At 40.2% G+C, this 22,239-nt stretch overlaps 1 protein-coding gene across 3 annotated transcripts in view; it reads right to left on the bottom strand.

Moving 5' to 3' along the window:
- Positions 1–20,170, bottom strand: part of TINAG (tubulointerstitial nephritis antigen) — a 63,862-nt gene extending 43,692 nt beyond the window's left edge. For 2 of the 3 annotated variants that reach the window (XM_045509337.2, XM_045509338.2), the window contains exons 1-4: positions 19,696–20,170; positions 12,735–12,798; positions 11,998–12,087; positions 6,654–6,768 (exon numbers count right to left, since the gene is read on the bottom strand). In XM_045509337.2, the coding sequence (XP_045365293.1) occupies positions 6,654–6,768; positions 11,998–12,087; positions 12,735–12,798; positions 19,696–20,140 (714 nt within the window). In that variant the 5' untranslated portion in view covers positions 20,141–20,170. The remainder of the gene's footprint in view (positions 1–6,653; positions 6,769–11,997; positions 12,088–12,734; positions 12,799–19,695) is intronic. The other variant, XM_010973910.3, reaches the window with a different exon arrangement.
- Positions 20,171–22,239: the final 2,069 nt, after the last annotated feature.

Raw genomic sequence — 22,239 nt, 5'->3', positions numbered from 1 at the left:
GTTCAATTACATCACAGTGCTTTGCATCAGACTTTGACTAATACAGAAAAATAAACTGAAAAGTCAGACACCAATTTGAGAGATAAGACATTCATTCTGCCAGAGGTACAGCTGCGTAAGGAGTGAGACCAGGTGTATAGTTTCTACAGTTTCCTGAAGAGTTTGGGGTCCCATTCTGAGAAGGAGGGAAAGAAAGAAAAGAGAGCTCCTGGAGAGACATAAGCAGATGCTTTGATGCTTTTTGAACTTGAAGACCCTTAATTCAGGGACAGCAAGAACACTGGCATCCGATTCCGTCCCCAGCTCTTGACCCATTGAGCGGAGGAGATTCTGAGATGAGATGCTTCTGTACTTAAACAGAGTCCACCATGCCCCCGTGGTACCACTTTTCTGCAACATCACTGAGACCTACCATATCCCACATAATTATTACACAAGCCTGACACCATCTGCATCACGTTCATATGTGTGGAGATAAACCTCAATTTTATGGGAAGGAATAGTCATTTTTGTTCAATATTATATAAAGAACGTAACAATAGAATTGTGTTTTTTACTTTTCTCATCAGTGTTTTGGTTTCTACAATGACTTCTGTTTACACAAGTGATAAAGGTTATTGAAATCAAGTAGACGTTTGCTCAGGCAGGGTTATTCCTAGTTAAATTAAAAATTTTTTCAATAACCTATGAAGGGTAAAAACGAAGCTTGGTGATAGTCACGTTGATTTTTTTTTCCAAAGGTAATTCTCATCCCTCAGACTGTCACTAAAATATATTTCAGCAAGGAAAAAACAAACTCTTCCAATTATAACTAACAACTGGAGAAACAGATCTAGTCAATCGAATAATATATCTTCTCTACATCCTGATAACATCTCCACGTGATTAAGTTTTCCTCTCTCACCTCAGTGATCAGTGGTTTCAAAAGTTATGATGTAACACATAAAATATTATTTTACTTTAACTCCCAACAAACAATGGAAAAAAAGATATCTTTTTCTCTGTTACTAATGCCAACGTAGACACACTAAATCATCTATATTGGGTGACTGGGAAAAAATGTTGTACTAGTAAACACTGCAGTTGACAAAAAAATTTGGAATATTTTTACATGCATCAATCTGATACCATATAATATAGTAAAGCTTCAGGTTTTAAATGTTATACCAGCCTTCTTAGTGTTTTAATAGTTTCCAAATAGCTCTACCTAAGGTGTGATATTTATCTGTAATAACTATTTTTCTCCCCAGGGAATGATCAACAAAACTATTTATACATTTTTTTAAACTAAACCAAGTAAAGAAAAGAACTCTTAAATTTTCCCATTTCTATTTGAAAATACTGTGTTTTTTTCAAAATATTTTTAATATTTATAATAGGATATAAAACAGTGAAGCTTCTTGAAGTTCTCTCCCAAATTCAAAAGCACCTGAACATTATGCCTGGAAAGACAATCAGGTACAGGGTTGTTGATTTGATTAGATTTGATTTGATATGATTTGACATGATTTGATTTGATTTGATTTAGGAGCGTAGTAGATAAACTTTCAGGGTCACCAGAAATACATAAACTCCATCGGGGCCAATAAACCCAGAACTACACCTTTCTTTATGAAATAAAATACCCCAAATGATGAAGCCTTGGATGATTTAGTTCTTACAGAATTTATTTGTTTCAGAAACCTGCTGTTCTCTCAAGGTTAATCCAAGGGAGAAAGAACTTTATATATTATACAGTAACATTTCTTTAATGCTTTCCTGCAGTCTGTGTCCTAAGCACTTCTTATTCATCACTTCATGGACTTACAACCCTGTGAGCTTGAGTAACACTGCTGTCACCATTTCAGCCAGACTAGACCCAAGCACATTGGCTACAGAGCTCACTTGATATGAATGGGTCGTGTAACTAAATGCCCTGCCTACACGTGCCTGTTAACAGACCTCACCTGGGATGTTTCTGCTGGCTTAAAAGGACCTCAGTCCACGCTAGTTTTGCATACAATCATAGTAATTGTTTTCTTTCTGAGACACTGAGAGAGTTCGATTTTAGCCCTGAATATAATTCTGCCCTCTCCAGTGCTTTTATTTCGATAGTTTAGCTTAAGTTAGCATTTCCTAAAGGGTGTTCTGTGGAGTCTAAATCCTGGAGAATATTAACAATGATTTTAAACAAACAAACAAGGAAAGGGTCTCTGACGTCATGAATCTAGGACACACTGGATGAAAAAAAAGGTAGAGGAAGGGTTCTCAGGGTCTTCAGAATGCTAATGTAGAGTGTGACTCTTCGGAAGACAGATGTAATACACCATTTCACAAGTGCATTTGACCACAGATAAGACACCTTTATTCCAAATCTCGCGAGATTGGTGGTCCATGGACCAAATGCTGAGGAAATATTGAAATATGGTTTAAACCATGTCATAACCCCGTAAGGAGACAAAAGGCTTGACTGGCAGAGTTGAAAGTCCCTGTGGAGAGCTACCCTGCGAAGGCTAGAGCTCCATCAGTCCCGCTGTGAATTTGTCCAGACAACACACAGAAGTTCCAAGGAGCATCACTGGTTCATCTAATCGTTCTTAACATTTTTAGTGCTGAACAAGTTGGAACAGAGCCATCCAATGGGGATGTTACTGGGAATAATCTCAAGAAATAGCCTTCAGGAAAAAATTAGGCAAAGTTTGACCAACCAGAATTTTCTGACCCGACACTAGACATGGTTCTAAAGAGGGTGAAGTGAGCCTTCATACACAACTAGGAGCCACATGGTGTGGGCAGGACCCTCTCAGCTTGCTTTCTCTCCCTTTTTCCACTTCCTCTTGTCCAGTCTGCTGGTATAATGTTTCTTATTGTCTGCCCTCACTTGGGACTGCCACCAGAAAGAGAGTCCCAAAATCCTTTAGCTCATTTTTTCTAATCTCCCACTATCAGTAATATATTTCTATTCCTCATTGTTACAAATCTCACTCTACAAAAATTCATTTGAATTGAACTAATTCCTATAGATTAAGCAGATTTTTCCTATTTTCCATAGATGATCATGAAATCCTCTGTACAATACCCATTGATAATCATTGAAGTCACACTCAGCAGACACATGACGGGGATAGTGATTCAAGCCAAGCATTGAAGCCAGAGGACCAGCCAGAGGAGTAGGGCTCTCTGGGGAACTCGGGAAGACTGACTCATGGCTCAGTTCAACTCAGTTCATGCTGACTTTCTGTTCTTCATAGAAGTACTTGTTATATTCCTGATTTTCTTCTGTCAGAGAGAAGGACAACTCCAACACTCAGAAACTTTTTGATAGGACTTCAGTCCTCAATCTACTGTGCCTTAGAAATGGGAAGCAATTTCCCTGCCTTATATCCTAAGTGGGTAATAGGATGCTTACAGATCAGCCACATTCTCCTTACTGCTTTTCTGGAATTGCTTGGCACTTTATTTCATTAATTCATAGCACTAGGTAAAGTAAATGCTCCCAAACTAATCATTAAGGTTTCTTTTCGTTTAAATATCACCATAGTGACTTTTATGCTAACAAACCCCAGGAGCCAATAAATAATTTAGAATTACATTTCCTTTTTCTATGCGATGGTGAGTGGCAACCTGGGGAAGAAATGTACCTCATTTTCGGTAAATATAAAATATTCTAAATTGCGAAAAATAAAGCAAATTAGAAAGAAGGTTGGAGAAAATGTACATAGACACTCAAATGAATATGTGGCTGTGAGACCCTCAACAAAAGCAAATGGAAGAGTGATCTGCATAAAGGGGGTGAATTTATTATTTCCTTAAACAATTCTGCCTCTTTTTTCCCCAGATAAGGACAAAAATGAAAAAGAAAGCAGCCAGAAAAAAATAAATAATTCTTTTCCAGTTGATCGCATAGTTAGGTCAGAAAAACCTGTGAGTCAGGATGACCCCTCTAAAGATTGTAGATCTTACTAATTGCAGGAATGATCCAAAAATAGATCTAAGCTGATCATTTTATAAAGTTGGGTCTGGTTCCAAGATTAAACAGCTCTTTGCTGTTCTGAACCCGCATTGGCCAAAGCTAAGTGATTCTACTGGAACTTTAAGTGAGACAGGAGGGACAGGGGGCAGGGCACAGCCACTCAAGGAAGGACAGCAACTTAACACCAAAAAGGTGGAAGATTCACCTCCTGGTTGGCCTTGAGGATTAAAAGGTTTGACCTCTAGTACACCTTGAGCTTCATTATATGCTCATTGTAACAGCGTGATCAAATAACATGCCTGCAGGTGCCATGACAGCCCCAAGGCTAACCGCAAAAGGCCAAAGAATGGGCGGTGGCCCAGTTCCTGGGAATCCCAGCCCCTCCCCCCCAGGGCAGTTGGATTGACCCAACCTGTAGGCATGTGAAGCTACTGAGCCCATAAAAAGTGACAACACCATGCCTAGTGGCCCTTTGCCCTCTCTCCCCCCTTTGGAGATGGCCCACACTCTGTGCATGGAGTGGGTACCCACTTTTACTTTAACCTGAGCACCCAACCCCCACACCTCTTTCCTTGCCTTTCTCTTGCCTTACACTCTTTGCAGTATGTATCTCTCTAAATAAATCTCCCGTTACACAACGGTGGCTCGCACTTGAATTCTTTCCTGTGCGAAGCCAAGGACCCACACCTGGCGGGGCATATCCTGGGGGCTCAACCGAGACCTGGGACACGGCCCTCCTCGTGCTGCACATCCGTTTTTCTGCATCATAAGGACTATTTGTGGGGCAGATCAAAAAAATCCTGGCTCTGCAGTTTAGATAATTGGGTAGTGGTTTTTCAATCCTCTCAGTCTTCGTGTGACCTGACCTCTCTCTGTCTCAATGTCCTTGTCTTTAAAATGTGGATAATTACAGTACCTACTATGTGGGAGCCCAAGATTGGGTTAATAAATTGTAACAGACTCTATGACCTTTAAGAAGAACAAATGCGCTTAGTTAGTAAGTTTCCTAGCCACTTTCCTAGCAGGTGCCTATGCATCTGCACTCCTGTCTCCTTGCCCTAAAAAGCAGAGACAACGCCTTGCTTGCATACTTAAGGTTTTAGCTTAGGGCTGCTTCCGCAGTGGTAAAGCCACTGTGTGTCCCTTGCTATAAACGCAGGACACAGCTCGTTTATCATAAGCATAGTTCCACAGTTCAGGGTTTACTCTGCTCGTTGCAAAGCGACGACCCATACACTGGGCATGCTTTCTGCTGTTTAGATAGTCTTTAACCCCCAAGACAAGAAACTGGTGGTCCGGTGGTCTGTTTTGTAATCAGCTTCTTCTGTCTGAAGAATGTACATTGTTCCCCTCCTCCAGGACTGCCCTGAGGATAAATTAAGCCTTTGTACCCATTGTGGAATTTACGGTCTCTACCTATTCCTTAAGCTCCTGCATTCCATGACACAATTGTTTGTGATCTTTTCTTTGATTGTGCACAGTAAATATGGGAGTGTTTGAGAGGCTTGGGGAGTTGGTCTCCGACTCCTTCTTGCTCTCTTGACTTTCCAGAGTCTCGAGTAATTCATTCCATCGTGGTGGGACTTCTGCTGGACAGAATCCACACTACTACGTCAAACTGCCGTGGGAATTAGGTGAGATGTTGTACTAAAATGCTTAGCACACAACTGATCAAGAAACGGCAACTATTGTTAACTTCCCTGATACTTGTTGTAACAAGTTATATAATTGGAGTGATAACTCAGGGGATGACATCTCTCTAACGTAAAGCACACTAAACATTTCATAAGAAGCCTGGGGATTTACCACTCATCCAACAGCAAACAGTGGTCCTGCTTCCTCTGGGATGCTGAGTGCTTCTGGGGCAGCAGGACGAGACACCTGCAGAGGGAAGAGGCAGCTCTCCAGCAGCCTGGGAAGCCCTGCTCTGCTCTGGGCAATTTGAACAGCTCTTAAATACAATCAGCATCTCAACGGAGAGACACCACACGTGGAGTGGTAGCTCTAAGTTAAAAGTCTGTGATAGCTGGAGAGATAGAAGCCTCTTGATGCGAGATACCTAGTCTCAGATGATAACACCTTGAAATGAAAGGGAAAAGCAACACAAGAATAGAAAGCACGTGAGTGTTAGGAAACGTGGCAGTTTCACACAGGAATTTGTCAGGTCATCAGGCAAAATTCAAAGGCATTCTTTAAATGGAAAATCTGAGGATTTTTGAGGATTAAACTTTTACTAGTCATCATAGCGTACATATCTGCAGTCACTGGCATTTATTTTACCTTCATTTCAGAATGGCTAGCCCAAGAGCCATCAACTCTGTTTTGATGAATTCACAAAATAACTAAGTTTACTTAAAAAAAAAAAAAAAGACAACTAATGACTTCCTTAAGCATTGGGTCACCAAGTAGCCGACAATCAGGAACATGAATTTCTATGAAATTATTAGCAGTATAAATGAACACACAATTGATCTTAAAGATTGGAGACTACAGCTAACTTTCAAAGTTCACATGAAGCTTTTGAGGGATGTGACAATCATTTTGGGAAGTGGTTTTATTATTATTATTATTTGTATGCTAAAGTTATAACTCCAAAAGCTCAAAACTCACTATTTCAGTGATCTGAAATGCCCTTAAATGCGCACATGGACACACTTAGACAAACACACAGGTACGTGAGTCGGACGGAGAGAATACTTACTGTCACTTCGTGCATACTCAGAAGCACGGGGCTCGGAGGCAGAGTGCCAAGGCGGTGTCTGAAACCCTCTTCTAAGGTCATTCCCCAGAACTGGCTGTAGTTCTGGGCTGTCCATCTGCCTTACAAACGAAAAACAGAAGTACATACACGTTATAGAGGACCACTGTATCGATGCAGGTTGCTTTACAGTTCTGAAATTATGCAGAAGCAAATTTCACACAATTAGAACTGCTCCTGCCAGCAAGACAGTCTTTCTATTAATGATGCACTTTTGATTACTCGAGTAAGGAAGCATGTCCCTCTGCCCACATCAGGTCTATGTCAATTATTTTAACGACCCTGAGGAATCCAAGGCCATATCAATTTAGGCTAAGGTTAAGAATATGGAATCTACACATACTGTCAGGGGAATTTAGTGATAAGAAGGCCAATATATGTAGCTTCTTTTAAATGCCACGAAGTGCACTTCAGAAAGAAGTTTGAATGTGCAGAAGTGTCCTTACAGGTTAAACAGGGTAATCTGCTTTATTTAAAAGGAAGTTGACCATGTTAAAAAAAAAAAAAAAAAAGAATTATCCATGAAAACTTGAGGATAAAAGAGTTATACTTAAAAAGGTCACATCAATGCTAATTCATTTTACTAAAATTTTATTGAAATATTTTATTTGAATATTGAAATATTCTATTACATATTAAATGAGCTAATTTGTGTTAAGCCCAGTAATCTTAGCCATTATTAATAATATAAATAAATGCAACTGATGTGAAATTAGACCACAATAAAAATAGTGCCCAGTTTTCTAGAGACATATTTTATGCCCCTTACATAGAAAAGGAAGCTTTGTTTTCAAAATCTAACATTGAAATTTGAAAACAACAAAGATTCCTTAAGAGATAATAAGAGATGAAAAATGAGAAAGATGAAAGTAATTTAATCGTAGCTTGTTTGAATTACCGACAGCTTGAGGGCAATATATTTTCAGTAACTTAGTCCAATCTAAACTTCATCTTGTTGTGTTTATCACCTAAATTGTTTATAATGAGATAGGCTCCTGTGAATGATCAAAGATACAGCTCAATTTTCAAAAACATATCTGGCAAGTTAATGCTCTTCTTTTATAAGACCTGTTAGTTTACGAAACCTTAAGTAACTTTGAGCCACAATTTTAAAATGCAGTCTCCATCATCCAGGGAATTTCAATAAGGAAACTTCGGAACATATTAGAAATGGCAGCATCAGTTAAGAGGCTAACAGGACCAGCCGTAGGCAAAATCGTGACATCAGTAAGGTATGTTTTTGGAACCTTACGTTAGTAGTTTTCAAACATTCAGAGACATCTGTGGGTCATTTAATTAACCACTCAATTTAGTGAACAGAGATCAGTATTTTAAAAGATAAAATAAAATATAGGAGAAACAATAGGAAATATTTGCGTTTGTTACACATAGTTAGGGTAAGTACTGTTTATGTACATCTAGGTATATGTACAGGTGCACACGTGTGTGTGTGTGTGTGTGTACGTACTAGGTCATATAAGTTAAGTGTATATTTTTATTATGACTTATGCTCAAAAAAGTGTCAAAAGCACCACCACCTTACACCATCCTCTTTGGTGTAGACTCATCACTCTCCTTTTAACCCAATTGAGCATTTACTGGACACATTCTCCACTAAACACTGGGAACATAGAAATAAATAAATTTCTCTACCTTCAGAGAGCTCATACCATAAAAAGACTACAGAGGTAAGAATGACTTCAGTATGTGTTATGTATTAGAGGTAGGTCACACTATGGTCAGAGTAGAGAAGTCAAACATAACTCTACCTGAAGGAGTTAGAACAAATTTTTTTATGGAGGCGACTTCAGCACTCAGCCTGGAAGGATGAGAATGAGATTCGTGGCCAGATGTGAGAAAAGGGAGCATTTGTTCTAAATCAAGGCGACCCTGGAGCAAAGCAGGTTTGAAATCAGGTAGCACCTTTAGGGAACAGCAGATGAGGAGAACGCTTAAACCCCACCATGAGACAGACCAGGGGGACAGGGGCTGGGAAGAGTGTAAAAGATGAGGCAGTAAGCGTTTGGGCCAGATGGTTATTTATGCTGAGAAGTGTAGTCCTATAAGCAGTGGAGTGTACCGGAGACTTTTAAGAGCATAAGTGGCAGAATCAAAGCTTTGTTCTAGATGGAGGACTATGAAAGTATAAAGGATTGGCTAGAGTTTGGTCAGACTGAGAACAGAAAACTTGGGTCATCTCCAAGTCGCCTTGACAGAGAAATGCGCTAGAACATAGCAGAGGGATATAGGAGATATATTTCCGAAATAAACTTTGTGGGAGTTCTAAGAGCCTAGGGACAGACGGTGAAGAGGAAAGAAGTATCGAACTGACTTCCGATTCTCTGGTTTGGTGTTGACAAGGTGGAGGGGGTGCCAGCAGCCTAGAACAGGTCGAAGAGGTTAATCCTTCTGGTTTGGAGCATTCTGATTTTGAGAAGTCAGTAAGAAATCAAGGCCACTTTATTCAATAGACTAGACTTTGAGTTCATAAGAACAATCAAGTTTAGAGATATGACAGGTTAAAAATGGGCACACGTTATCTGTGGCTCCTTCCATCAAGAGATGGCGTCCATTTCCCCAACTGTTTTTTGGTTTTTTTTTTTTGAAGTACAGTCAGTTACAATGTGTCAATTTCTGGTGTACGGCACAGTGTCCCAGTCATGCATAGACATACATATATTCGTTTTCATGTTCTTTTTCATTAAAGGTTATTACAAGATATTGAATATAGTTCCCCATGCTATACAGAAGAGATTGGTTTTTTTAATCTATTTTTATATAGAGTAGCTAACATTCGTTTCCCCACCTGTTGAATGTGAGCTGGCCTGGTGGCTTGCTTGGCCCAACAGAGAGCAATCAAATTGAGGCCATGTGAATTTCAAGCTCAGGACTCCGGGCGAGGCCCCGGGCAGCCTCCACTCACCTCAGGTTCAAATGCTGTCATTGTGTGAAGAAGCCAAGACTGGCCTGTTGGAGACACGTGGGCCCCACCCCCGCAACTACCGCACCAACCACCAGGCATGGGAGTGAGGCCATCCAGCCCCAGCTGAGTCTCCAGATGTCTGGCGACACCTAAGTAACCCCAGGAGAGACCAGGAAAAGAGCCTTCACTAAGCCCATCGCTAATTGCTGATGTGAACAAATAAAAAGCCTGAGGTTTCAAGCTGCTAAATTCCGACGTGGTTCGTTGCGCAGCGACAGGTGACTGAATCAGGTAACTCTCTCCCTTGGGCCTACTAACTTGCTGGTGACGACCTGTGCTACTGAGTTGGCACTTACGACTACTCTGTCACTAGAAATCCTTTTACAAAGTTCTGACCTGTGGACTCTACAGCTAGATTGTAAATTTCTTTAAGACAGAAATATTTTATTCATATCCTCAGCCATGCCACAAGGGAAACACATGTTTCCTTAATATTAATTGATTGAAAAAATATGAATGGATTGTGTCATAACATAATACAGGGAATAAATAAGCATTGAAGTGGGTGACATACAAGGAATAAAGACTTGGATCTAAAACATTACCAAGATGCCAGAAATAAATGTTTTAAAGCAAAGATTGTATATATCTGCATGTTGGCTATTCTTAAAAAACACCTACAACAGATATGGAATGATAAAATGCGACTCTGTTCTCACACATAAAAACATTTTGAGCATCAGAAACAGTAAATTGAGAATTAGAACGTTCTTTTAAGTTCAAGGACTTTCTACACCCCCTTCCTTTTTATCCTTGGTAAATAATTTTAGTTTTACTCTATTTTTCCCCACAGTTTCTCTTTTACTGAACTCTTTTACCTTTGATCTGTGGATATTTCCTTTTGCTGCAATTATACTTTACTTTTTTTTTTTTTAAGTCTTCCATGTTTGTGACTGAAAGGCAAGCTCATGCCTCTTAAACAGCCCTCGTGTACTCTTACAATAAACAAACGATGAAATGAAAATTCTTCCTTCCAAGGAAGGCAACATTCTCAACAGCTCCCAGATTCTTATGTGCACTTTTTTCCTACATCACTGTAAACTGTGATTTCTCCTGGGTTCTGGGACAATGGAAGGGTTGACTGCTTCTCTTGGCTTCTTAGAAGTGTGTGCTTGTTAAGTCAAGCATCTGAATCCTTTTAGGAACCTAATTCAGATCATCTCTCCCTCTGACACACACTCTTGGGTTCTTTTAATGATTTAAATATCGCTTAGTCATAGAAAAATATAATTGGCTTTCCCTAGGAATACTTTAAAATGTCATTATGTTATCACCTAAAATATTGGGGAAACACCCGGGTGCACACGCACAGACACACACACACACACACACACAGGAATCAAGAACAGCCTGAGAATATTAATGTCAACCAAGGGGATTTCTATATTTCATTGAAAGTCAGTGTCCCCATTGTGCTGGAAAACATACATCTTAGGTGTGGAAAGAAATACTATTTCTACTTTTTAAAAAATGCATTTCAGTATGACTTCACTATTAGAGCTGCTTCACAACTGATCTTCTCATGCAAAACCTTTTCCAGAATGTGGAAAATGTTACAGAGGGTGGATGGAGATTTGATCCATGGCGGTGGAGAAATCCTGAGGCAGAAACCAGCCAGCCAACCCCTCTTCCTCTCAGTTCAGTAAAGAAAGCCCAGGTTAGCACCTCCAACCCGATTCCCTCCATGGAGGTGGGAAAGCCACCTAGTTTATCAATCTGTTGGAGAGCATCAAACAGTTATGTCATGTGTTTCCATGTCAGTCAGCCCTATTTTTAGTTTATTAGCAAAATCAATTGGCTCAGCCTGTCTTTTGACTCAACTGTGAGTGAAATTGGCTAGATGTCAGTCATGGTGGTGAAGTTGGCTAGATGGACTGGTCGACTGGGGGAGCCATCCAGATAAAATATAGCCCCCGTAAGGACCGATTCTACCCAGAAGAGCTGAGCATGTGATTGGTTGGTTCAGGGCAGCAGCGGAAGGAAAGATGGTTAATGTGAATAAATCAAGTCTGTTTTCGGATTTTGCCTGAATCCTTATCTGAACTAAAGCTCCCTTACTCACCTCACTCACACCATGACACTGCTCCTTTCTAGACGATTTAAGACTGTGCTCCTGGTGCATTTTGCTTTTTAACTATTTCACATTCACCTCTGTGCATTCCCATTTCACATGCCTTTCTACCTCCTCTCCCACTTTTTTTTTGCTAAACAAATGACCAATTTTAGAAGATAGGAAATATGCTGTTTGAAATCTGGGGAGTAACGAGCAGTGTCAAAAAGCCTGCAAAGCAAGATTTCTCTCACCCATAGTCTCCTTTATTGATATGTTCAATTAGTCCTGGTTGAACAAGGCATACACGCTGGGAACACTTCCACTGCCGTCCTGAGCATGTGCTGCAAAGATAAAAAAAAAAAAATTACGAAAGTGGCCTGGCCTTTAGGGGGTACGTTGACAAAAGTAATAACCAGACTTGCATGTTGCTAAGGCATAAAACATAGTTTGGATTAATGTTCATCATGTGACTATTTAATTCTCAGCAAAAATAAATCCTAATACAGGCATTAGCTACCAGCCACTATTTTCTAATGCAATCAGTTAATAAATGAAATGCTCACGCATTCATTGCAGTTTGAAAATAGGAGACAATGGAGATGGCCGTTTCAATGCATTTGTAATTGGAAACTTTCTGCAGGATAATCCTTTTAAGGCAGCCTGATTTTACGTATAGTTACTGTGTTCAGGGAAACACGGTTTGCCTGTAGCGTATTTAAGAGGTGTGTTTACTGCAGGCCTGCTGTATGATCAAGGCCCACTGTCACAAACAGCAAAGTCAAGCATTAAAGGAAATATTCATGATTAGATTCTAAACATTCATTAAAATTAAAACACGCTTGTAAAAACAAACTATAGTTATGTGATATATGACATGATTCTCTCTCTCTGTATTTAAATATATGCTTTGTTTCACAAATATTCCTTTTATTTGAGGAAAACATACACAGACAGCAGAATTCAGCTCTGTGCCACTTAAGTTCATTACCAGGAATTGCAGTTTTCTTTAATTACTGATCCTTCTTCATAATGTTGCCCATCTCTGTGGCAACCTGTCAACGTAACATGGAAACAAGTGAAAATTCTAAACGAAATGATAAAATGCATTCACATAACAAGTTATCTAAAATCGCATTTAGTTTTTCAACTCTGAAAAAATACCTGGTGCCAATCTGATGGAAATCCACGTGGGGTTTGTGTCGAGGTTTATACGTTGAATTTTTCTGGGCTTGTGTTATGTTCCAACTAAAAGGATTTCTAAAGCATAAAAACTAGACTACCAAGGTGTTAATCACTAATGCACTTGAAAAATAATTCATGTATTTAAATAGGTATGCAGTAAAACAGTGATGGAATTTATGGCATTTCTCATTTTAACAAATCGAATCAAGTTTCATACGTGAATACAATTAATTGCATATGATTAGAGTGAGGCACTCAAAGTTTTGGACCAACGTATGAAGCCTTTTTCATGGAATTCACCTTAAAAAGATCAACCCTGTTTTTCTCTTCAGAATTTATAAGATTGTAGCCATTTTGTGTTCCAGATCCAAATGTTTCTCAACTATCCACTGAAACACATTGTTGACTATTTTACCAGATTATATAAATTACTCAAAAGAGAACAAGTGTGAGTTATCATTATATGGAAACCAAGCAGTAAGATATTGTGAAAATAGTACCCTATTTTCACAAACTAAATCCCTTTTGAAGATATAATTTAGACAAATTTAAAGTCCATGCTGAATTAACAAAAGCAGCAAAGTTCACTACTTTGATGTGTGAAAACATTTTTGACAGAAACGTGTAGTTGACAGATCACATCAGTGGCCCCTAATTAAAGTGAATTCTAAGTTTTTACTCATGCAATCCTGGGGGGAAATCTACAAGTTTAGAAAGCATTCCAAGGGACCTGGTTTAACTACCGGCCACAATGTCACAAAAGCCACTTACAAACCAGCCACCCTCTGATTTTTCCAAAAATTGTGCCACAGGGAACATTTTATAACTGCCCTCTTTGGTAGGCACTGTGTTCTCGCAGTTCAATATTTTGCTTAATGAATCTAAAACCTCCATGTATTTGCATCTATTTGCCTCTCTTCCGTGGATTTTTGACATTCTGCCGTCATGGGAAGAGAGAAGGTGACCACCTCTCTCCTGGACCACAGGCATCCTCTCTCCTGGACCACAGGCATCTTTGATGCAGCAAACTCAGGGGAGGGGGAGGACTTAACTTTAAATCCAGGTCAGAGTTTTCACTACTACCCAGAATCAAACACTTTCAGTAAATAAATTGCTATGTTTATAGCTTACAAAGACCCTGAAAGGAGCAACAGAAAGTTCAAGCAACAATTCAAGTTTTATTCAAAGTCAAGGGAAGTACTTCCCTGGCTCGTTTTAAAGGGAGAAATTTGGGGGGGGGGGGAGTGGCGGCCGAATCATGCTTGTCCAACCTACCAGTCGTACAGATAAAGGGAGCAAAAATCACAAAAGTCCTCATGAAAAAAGGCTGTCCCTTCTCTGACCTGTACCCCAGCTCCTAATTTTGAAGTCAAGAGAATGCTGTCACCAGGCCTACCGCAAGTCAGTAGTACCACATCTAGTGTTAGCAAACCTTCCATTTCTTGATCTTCCTTCCTTAAAATCAAGTCACAATTGACTCTGAGAAACAATGGTTGCGGTAATCGCACTTGAGAGTTGGCATCTTGAACAAAAACTATAATCCGTTCACCTGAGTCTGGCCAGGGTGCTCATAGGCTGGAGTGTAAGCCTCTACACACCCCAGAAACACAGTCCACTCCCTTGAGACGCTCCTTCCTAGCTCCAGTGTGCCCCACCCCATTCCCTGCATGATATTTAGGAAGATCTTTTCAAATCTATGTTGCATCCCTGCTTAAAATCCTCAAGGTAGTCCCCATCAAATTTAGAACAAATGCAGACTTCTTACAATGACCTATAAGCCTTTATCCTAGAATAAAGCCAAACTTCTTACCATGAGCTATAAGACCTTATCCAAAGTTTCCCTTCCGTAATCTTTGTCCTCATCACTCCTGTTGTGCTGGCTGGGGTGGGGTTCCCAGAGGGATGAAGGAGTTGCACAATACTAATAAGTTGAACATAATTTGGAGGCCAAGAAAATGGGACCAGCTCTTGGATTGATTTTGGAGAACAAGCAAAAAGAGGAATCAAGGATAGCTCTTTAGGATTTTGGCTTGAGCAATAGAGAGGCAGTGAAGCTATGACCGAAATAAGGAACAGGCTTGAGGCAAGAGATCACGATTTCTGCTTTGCCTGGGTTTGATTTAGACTAACTCTAAATCTAAATCGGTTGGACATTCTAATGGAGAACGTCAAGTAGGGTAGTCACTGATGTCCAGAGTTAAGTCAAGACCGAAGCATGATTTTGAGAGACAGCAACACGTATTTTTAAATCCTTGAGACTAAATACGAGTGTGCTTGAGAGGGTATGTGTAGGTAAGAGAAAGCCGTCCAGGACTCAGCTCAAACACTGTAGCCAACAGACACTCAGGAAACTGGGGAGGAGTGACCTGTGAGGAAGTAGGGAATTCAGGAGAGGGTGGAGTCTTGGAAAGCAAGAGAAGAAAGTATTCTGGACAGGCGGAAGTGGTCACTAGGTATGGTACTGCTGAGAGGTCAAAAAAAAGAACAGGTATGTGAATAGTGCGTCTGGAAATGTGGAAGTCTTCAACAGCCCCGCTGAGATAGAGTTTGGTAAAGCAGTAGGGAACGAGGTCTTGCAGGAATGAGCTGGTGAGAGACTTGAGACGCAGGAAGTAAAGGGTTCCTTTCAGACAGTTTGCCATTCACGGAAAGAAGGAAATGAGATAAAGAAGGAAATAAAAAGTTGGTTAAGGACATGGAGTCAAGGGAGGGCTTTTTCAAAGTTGGGAGCTACAAAAACACTTTTGTAAATTGATAGTTTTGTAAAATTGATTGATCTCAGGACGAAGGGGGAAATGATGCTTCAGGAGGGAAGAAGCAGGGGAGAGGGGAGAAAAGGAGAAAGAAGAAGGGAAGGGAGAAGGAGGCAGGGGCAACAGTAAGGGTGAAGATCTTGAAAAGACAAGAAAGGATGGAACTCAGAATTCAAGAGGAGGAATCCCATGGTGGGAGGGTAGAGTGCATGCCTAGCATGCTTAAGGTCCTGGGTTCAATCCCCAGGACCTCCCTTAAAAAATAAATAAATAGCCTATTACCCACTCCTTCCTCCCCAAAAGAAGGAGAGAAATCTACTTGATGTAAAAAGTAACCAAGATGGAGGTAGGTTGAAAATTATGATCATGGAGAGATGAGAGAATTCCTGGTGGCTTTATTTTCTCAGGGAAAAGTGTATACAGCACCTCAGAGTGAGTTAATCGAACTGGTCCCCCCTTGATGTCCATACATACACACATACATAAAAAATTTTACATTAATGGCTGTAGAGATCAAAGGAGTTTTGCAAATTTAATAGCCACTAATACAAAATGAGGCAAATCAGATATTTGGAAAGTGAAGTCAGTCTATTGATGTGAGAAAGGATGATAACATGAAATAACTGATTTTAAAATACTGCATCCTGATGTGTGATAATATCCATGCTGGTCCAAACTTCACTTTGGGGAAGGCAGCTGGATGCTCTAATCAGGAATGCACATCGCAGGGGCGGTCAGAAGCATTTATCCTGAAAGGCTGGGTTCCAGGGCAGCTGCTTACAAGTGCTTCCATTAGCCACCTTTTAATGGACACTAGAATACCCGTACGATGAGTGTCAGAAATGGGCTTTCCTTGGTAAAATTAGTGGCTTGTTAATCAGCATAATGGATATAAGTAATCAACTCTTATTGGTTAAATTCACAGCATTCAATTTATGTAGATTAACTGAAAGGTGTTAAAGGCGGATCTCACGCTTTTGTATATCTTTTAAGGTCAAAAGCCTTCACGTTTAGACCTGCTGCCCTGGAATTGATCTCTAAAAGGTCCAGCCACTGGGTAGGAGGGTTTATCGTTCGCTGACACCCTCTGTAATATTCTCACGTGGGAAAATTCCAAGAAAGTCTTCAAGCAAGGCGGATGTGGGGACGTCTAACAGGGCAGGGACTTGAGGTTTCTTGAAGCTTGCAGAGGTTGGAGGAATTGGTTTGTCTCCTTACCGATATACATAAATATTTTTTGTAACCATCAGTATGTATGGGAGAGCTTGGACTGTGATTTGTCTTCATGGTAATGTGGTCAAGGAGGTTGTGAAGGAGTAAGTAACATTCATTTGATTCAAATGGGTGGGTGGTTTCCATACATTTTTTTAACCCATTTTGGACATAAGAATTGTGCATCAGCAAATTAGCTTAGGTCTGTTCACAGCAGATGGTTCCTTAGGCTCTTTCCTTAAGCTCTGCTACACCAGAGATTCCGTCTGGAAAATCCGCTCTGGATCTGTTTCAAACTTGATCATTTGTTTTCTGTATCTGATATTTGAAATCCTCCAATTTTGGGGAGATAACCAGCAGAGATGGGGAAAAAAAACCCAGAAGAAACATACTTCCTGATATGTCCTAGATCCAGTCCATACAAAACGAATATATTTATTTTTTTAAACCTTAAAATAATGTATATAGTTTCAAGTCCTAGGCTTCAAAAGAGTTGCAGTATAAGAAACTAGATAACACCATGTAACTAGGTAAGTGAAAAACATTTAATAAATCAGTGAATCAACAACTTAACATCTCAGAGGGAGGTCACTTTATACACGCAAAAAATTAATACAAATAATATAGCATCGTCTATTTATTTTAGCTGATTTTGTATAATTTTTCAATATTGTGCTATTTCCTTTCAACCAGCTACTTTCATAAGGAAGACAAAACAAAAGAAAAAAATTATCTTTATGAGAGCAATTACAGTCTAATGTGAATTTTTTGCTACGAAATAAAATGATTAATTGCGTCCCTCCATAATGAAAGAATATGGAATAAAAACTGTAGGAATAAAAACTGTACCTTGAAATAAGTTCTACCTCAAACATGACCCTGAATTAAAGTCTCAGCAAAATCCTTGCTTTCAAGCAAAACCGGACATTGCAGAAGTAGCCACTTCCTTCTTAAATGGGTCATACGATTCAGATAAGATCAGTTCAAATATGCTTTAGCCCATCAAAAACACCACAGCTTATACAGAATATTTCTACTCAGCACCCAAGCAGCGGATCCTATGCTTACTTGACATCTTTCAATGAGTTCTCATAATAGGGTAAAATCTTAAATCCTTAATATGACCTGTAAATCCTGACAAAATCTGACCTATCTATTCACTCACCTCTCATATCACCTCATATGCCCCTCCGCTAACAATTACTTTCTAGAAATGGTGGCTTCCATCCAGTTCCTGGACCTCGCCAGGCCTGGCTCTTAGATCTCAAAGGCCTTTCCATCAGCTGTCCCTTAGTTCCCCTCCCTCCTCAAGTCTCAGCTTAAACATCTTCCCTCTCTGACCTCCCCCACCCAGGCTAACGTTATGTATCTCTTTACACCTTAACATTATATTCTGACATACTTCCTCACAGCACCCTAAATGTTCCTTTCAGAGAATTTAACATAATTTGCAATTGTACAGTGAGTTTCTTAAATATCTTATACACACACACACCCCAACACACACACACACACACACACACACACAAACTTGACCATCTCTTCAATCACAATAAGATCTTGTCTTTTCTTCCCCATTGTTGCCCCGCCAAAGCATGATGCCTGGCACAGTGGAGATAGTCAATGAATATTTTTTGATGAATGACCACATCTCCCATTTCTAATAGGCTATCTTTCCATTTTTAGGGTGAAATAAATGTTGGCTGAGCTGTTTATTGGTAAATCAAAGGCCTCGCATGAATGACACTAATGTGGACGTTTAAACATAATGCATGTGTGTTTGAAGGAGCATTTCCTCAGTTGTACAAAAAAGATAACATTATTGAGAATGAAGGTCACAGTCAGCATCTGGATTTTGAAATAAGGATGCGAAATCCCAGCTTATCCTAAATTGTCCTTTAACTGTGGTTTCCAGCCTACAACACCCATTGACAGCAGTGTGACAGTGTTCTCACTAAATCTGCATTTCTGCCTCATATACGTGGAGCATAGAGTTTTGTCTTGTGTTTTTTGCAAATTTTGGAAATGCTGCTTGCTCAGAATCTACAGCCATTCTACTATAATTAGACCAGTGCAGTAAATGCCACCATTCTCCTTATGAATTACTTATATTTATTCACTCAGTCTTAGACTTTTAAAACTACCCTATATGGAGCACCCTTTTTGTTTTTAATAGTTGAAAACCCCAGATTGGGTAAATGAATCCAAACAGAAACACATATGAAGAAACTGTTTGGTATTACTCAGGCAGGGAGGGGAACCGACTTTATTTTGCTTTCGTACCATTTTCCTGGCATTGCTAGTTTACAGGTTCTAATGCTACGAAGTCCTTCAGGCCCAGGAAATAATAAGCAAAATGTTACATAAATCTGCAGATGATCGGGCCTGGGACTTTAATGAAATTCTCTAAGAGATTCTACTCAAAAAAAAAGCGAGAGAGTCCTTTTGTCAATCCATCTTACAAAGGAAGAATTTTCAGTAAATTTTGTAGAAGCGGAGTGAGTATTCAAAACAGAATCTAGACCAGCCTTCATGGCTGTCACACCAGAACTTTTCTGAACGGGCTAGCCAGTGCGATGCTGGTACCATGCATCTAAACCAAAGCATGTCAACAATCTGAATAAATTTGTCCTGGTGATCGAAAGCCACCTTAAGACAGGAAGGAAGGGAGGGAAGGAAAGGAAGGAGAAGGAAGGAAGGAAGGGAGGGAGGGAGGGAGGCAAGGAGGAAAGAGAAATAGAGAAATGTTGACAGATCTCATTATAAACTAAGATAACGCTTGAACACATCCCCAAAACTTACCTTCTGGATACCAAGGCTTTATGTGAAGAGGCCATTCTTTTTCTTCACGGCAAAATGACTTGTAATCAGGACAGCAATCAGAATTTTCCCTTTCACAGAATGTGTCACAGTAACACAGCGCCTTCGCCTCGTAGAACTGAGTGACACAGTCATCATCCCTGGCTTCACAACAACCAAAGTTTCTACAGTACTGCCCTTCAAAAACAACTCTTTTGAATCGAGTGCCTTCCAGGAGGGTGTGATTCCTAGTGAGACCAGCTCCTGGGTCCACGTCTCTTTGAGATAAATGCTGTCTCTCCATCCAAATTTCTGTGATAAGATAAGAGAGGATTAAGATCATATATCTGGTCCACATTCTCCAGAGGTCAGATGTGGCTCCAAATTTTCCGTTGTACTCGATAACCTTGGCCTCAGAGCTTCTCCTCGGAGCCTGAATTCTAATCATCAAGACAACTCAGCCTGAATCTTGAAACGGATCCTTTACTTGAACCAAGTGTACTTCTTGCAGTTAAACATTAATCGAGAATTTCAATGTTTGCCCAAGATAATGTAAGTGTTAGAAATAGATGATTGCCACTCCTCTGAAGTTAAAAGTTTATACAGGGGAAGGGTATAGCTCAGTGGTAAAGTGCATGCTTAACTTGGCACGCACCAGGTCCTGGGCTCAATCCCTAGGACCTCCATTAAAATCAATCAATCAATCAAAAAACCTAATTACCTCCCCCCTAGAAAAAGCCCTGAAAAATTCATGATATTTCACATCATGGAAAAAAAATGTCCATCTCCATACAAATAAGTACGTAAAGTCTTATGGGTAAGTGATACACTGAATATTGCCTGCGTCCAAAATAATCTAGATTCTTAAATCACAAACCTTTTTGGAATACACATGGCGCCAAATGATGGCTGCAATAACTCCTGGCAAGAGGTAGGAAATTCAAAAGTCAAAAACACAATTATTCATTTCACCGACTTGCACTGCCACTAAAATCCGGGCTTTTGTGAGGTTGCCTGCTAGGAGCTGTCATGTCAATAACAAGTTGCTCTAAATCATGCTGAGTCACACGTGGGCTTGACTTCCCATCTGTACCCCTTCTACCTACCAGAAACATTTTTATTTCAAGGCCTAGTGGCGCCTAATTCAGCTAGAAATTCCCTGACAGTGACGTAAGTTTTCTCCACCTGAATCTCTGCCTGACATCAAAGCAGGAACCTGCAGTATCCAGAAGGCAGTGTAGAGTCAAGAAAAGTCAGCGCTCTGTGCTGAACAGCTGCAGAGGGGAGGGAGTCGAGAAGGAAATTCAAAGGTCAGAATGTATTTAATGTGTCTGTAGAGCTGCGCATTTACAGTGGGTTTTGCTAGATTGTATTTATTCATTAACTATAATAACTCCCTTTGGATGGGGGCTAAGTAACCAGCAGACGATGATTCAGCGAGAGTGGTTGGGTTGCCTACTAGAAAGGACTTGCCCAGAGAATCAGAAAACCTGGACTCTGGTCCCTGAGCTCCTGTCTAACTGGCTTTATGATCTCGGGCTGGCAATTTGCTTCTCTGGTCCTCCATTACTTTCCTATAAAAGGAGGGTCTTCCTCTCCAAGGTTAATCCATAATTCCAACCCATCCAACTTGCTCCCTGACTTTGCTCCATAAATTATTGGACTCACAATTGTATCCTCATTGTTTCACCTTCCTCTCAGGCTGTCATCCAGGGCAAGTCTCTTTATCCTTTGTTGTTTTCATTGTACATCATCTTGGTATCACTCGCCAGAGTCCCCTTGTCTCTCTAATCCCAAAACGGCTGCCTTCACTTCCTTGCCATCCACCGAGTCGCTAAACTCCTGCAAAGTGCCGTTTCCATTTCTGCCAGTGATCGCCAGTGGCGTCCTGACATCATTTCCCACTAACCTATGTCCATCTCTATTATACCTGAATCTCCTGCAGCATTTAGCCCTGTAGACCAAACTGGTCAAGGAGTTAGACCAATGGAATTCAAATCCTAGTTTCCCCACTGCCTAGCGGCAGGTCTTAGGGCAAGTGGCTTGGTTTCTCTATGCTTGAATTTCTTCATCTGCAAAATGTAGACAACAATATTTATTACCATATTGGGTGGGTGGGAAATTTAAATGAGATCATCCATAAAGTACTTAGCACATCACACATGTTAAATAAATGTTATTTACCATTACAAAGTTTTCTACCTAAAAACTCTTTCCTCCTGTAAATTCTATGCTTTCATTCATTCTCTCCTGCTTCTTGTCCCGTTTTTCATAAGGGTCTCAATATATCTGCTTACTCTTAGGCTCCTTTCCCTATGGTCCCTTAAAACATGGTTTCACCAACATTCTCAATCCTTTCCCCACCCTGGTTCTTTTTTTTTTTTTTTCCCTCCACCCTGGTTCTCACGTACCATCTCCCTTCAAAACTCCCAGCATCGAATCAACCTAAACTTACCCTCTGTGCTGATATGTACTCAGTTAGAGATCTTCTTCCAAAACATGTCTCTTTCATGTACATGAAAATGTGGGGATAAGGCCAACCCTCTC

This window comes from Camelus bactrianus, chromosome 20, assembly GCF_048773025.1.
Source record: "Camelus bactrianus isolate YW-2024 breed Bactrian camel chromosome 20, ASM4877302v1, whole genome shotgun sequence".
Taxonomy (NCBI): Eukaryota; Metazoa; Chordata; class Mammalia; order Artiodactyla; family Camelidae; genus Camelus; species Camelus bactrianus.
The sequence above is the reverse complement of the archived record's forward strand: the minus strand, read 5'-3'. Positions and strand labels throughout refer to the sequence as shown.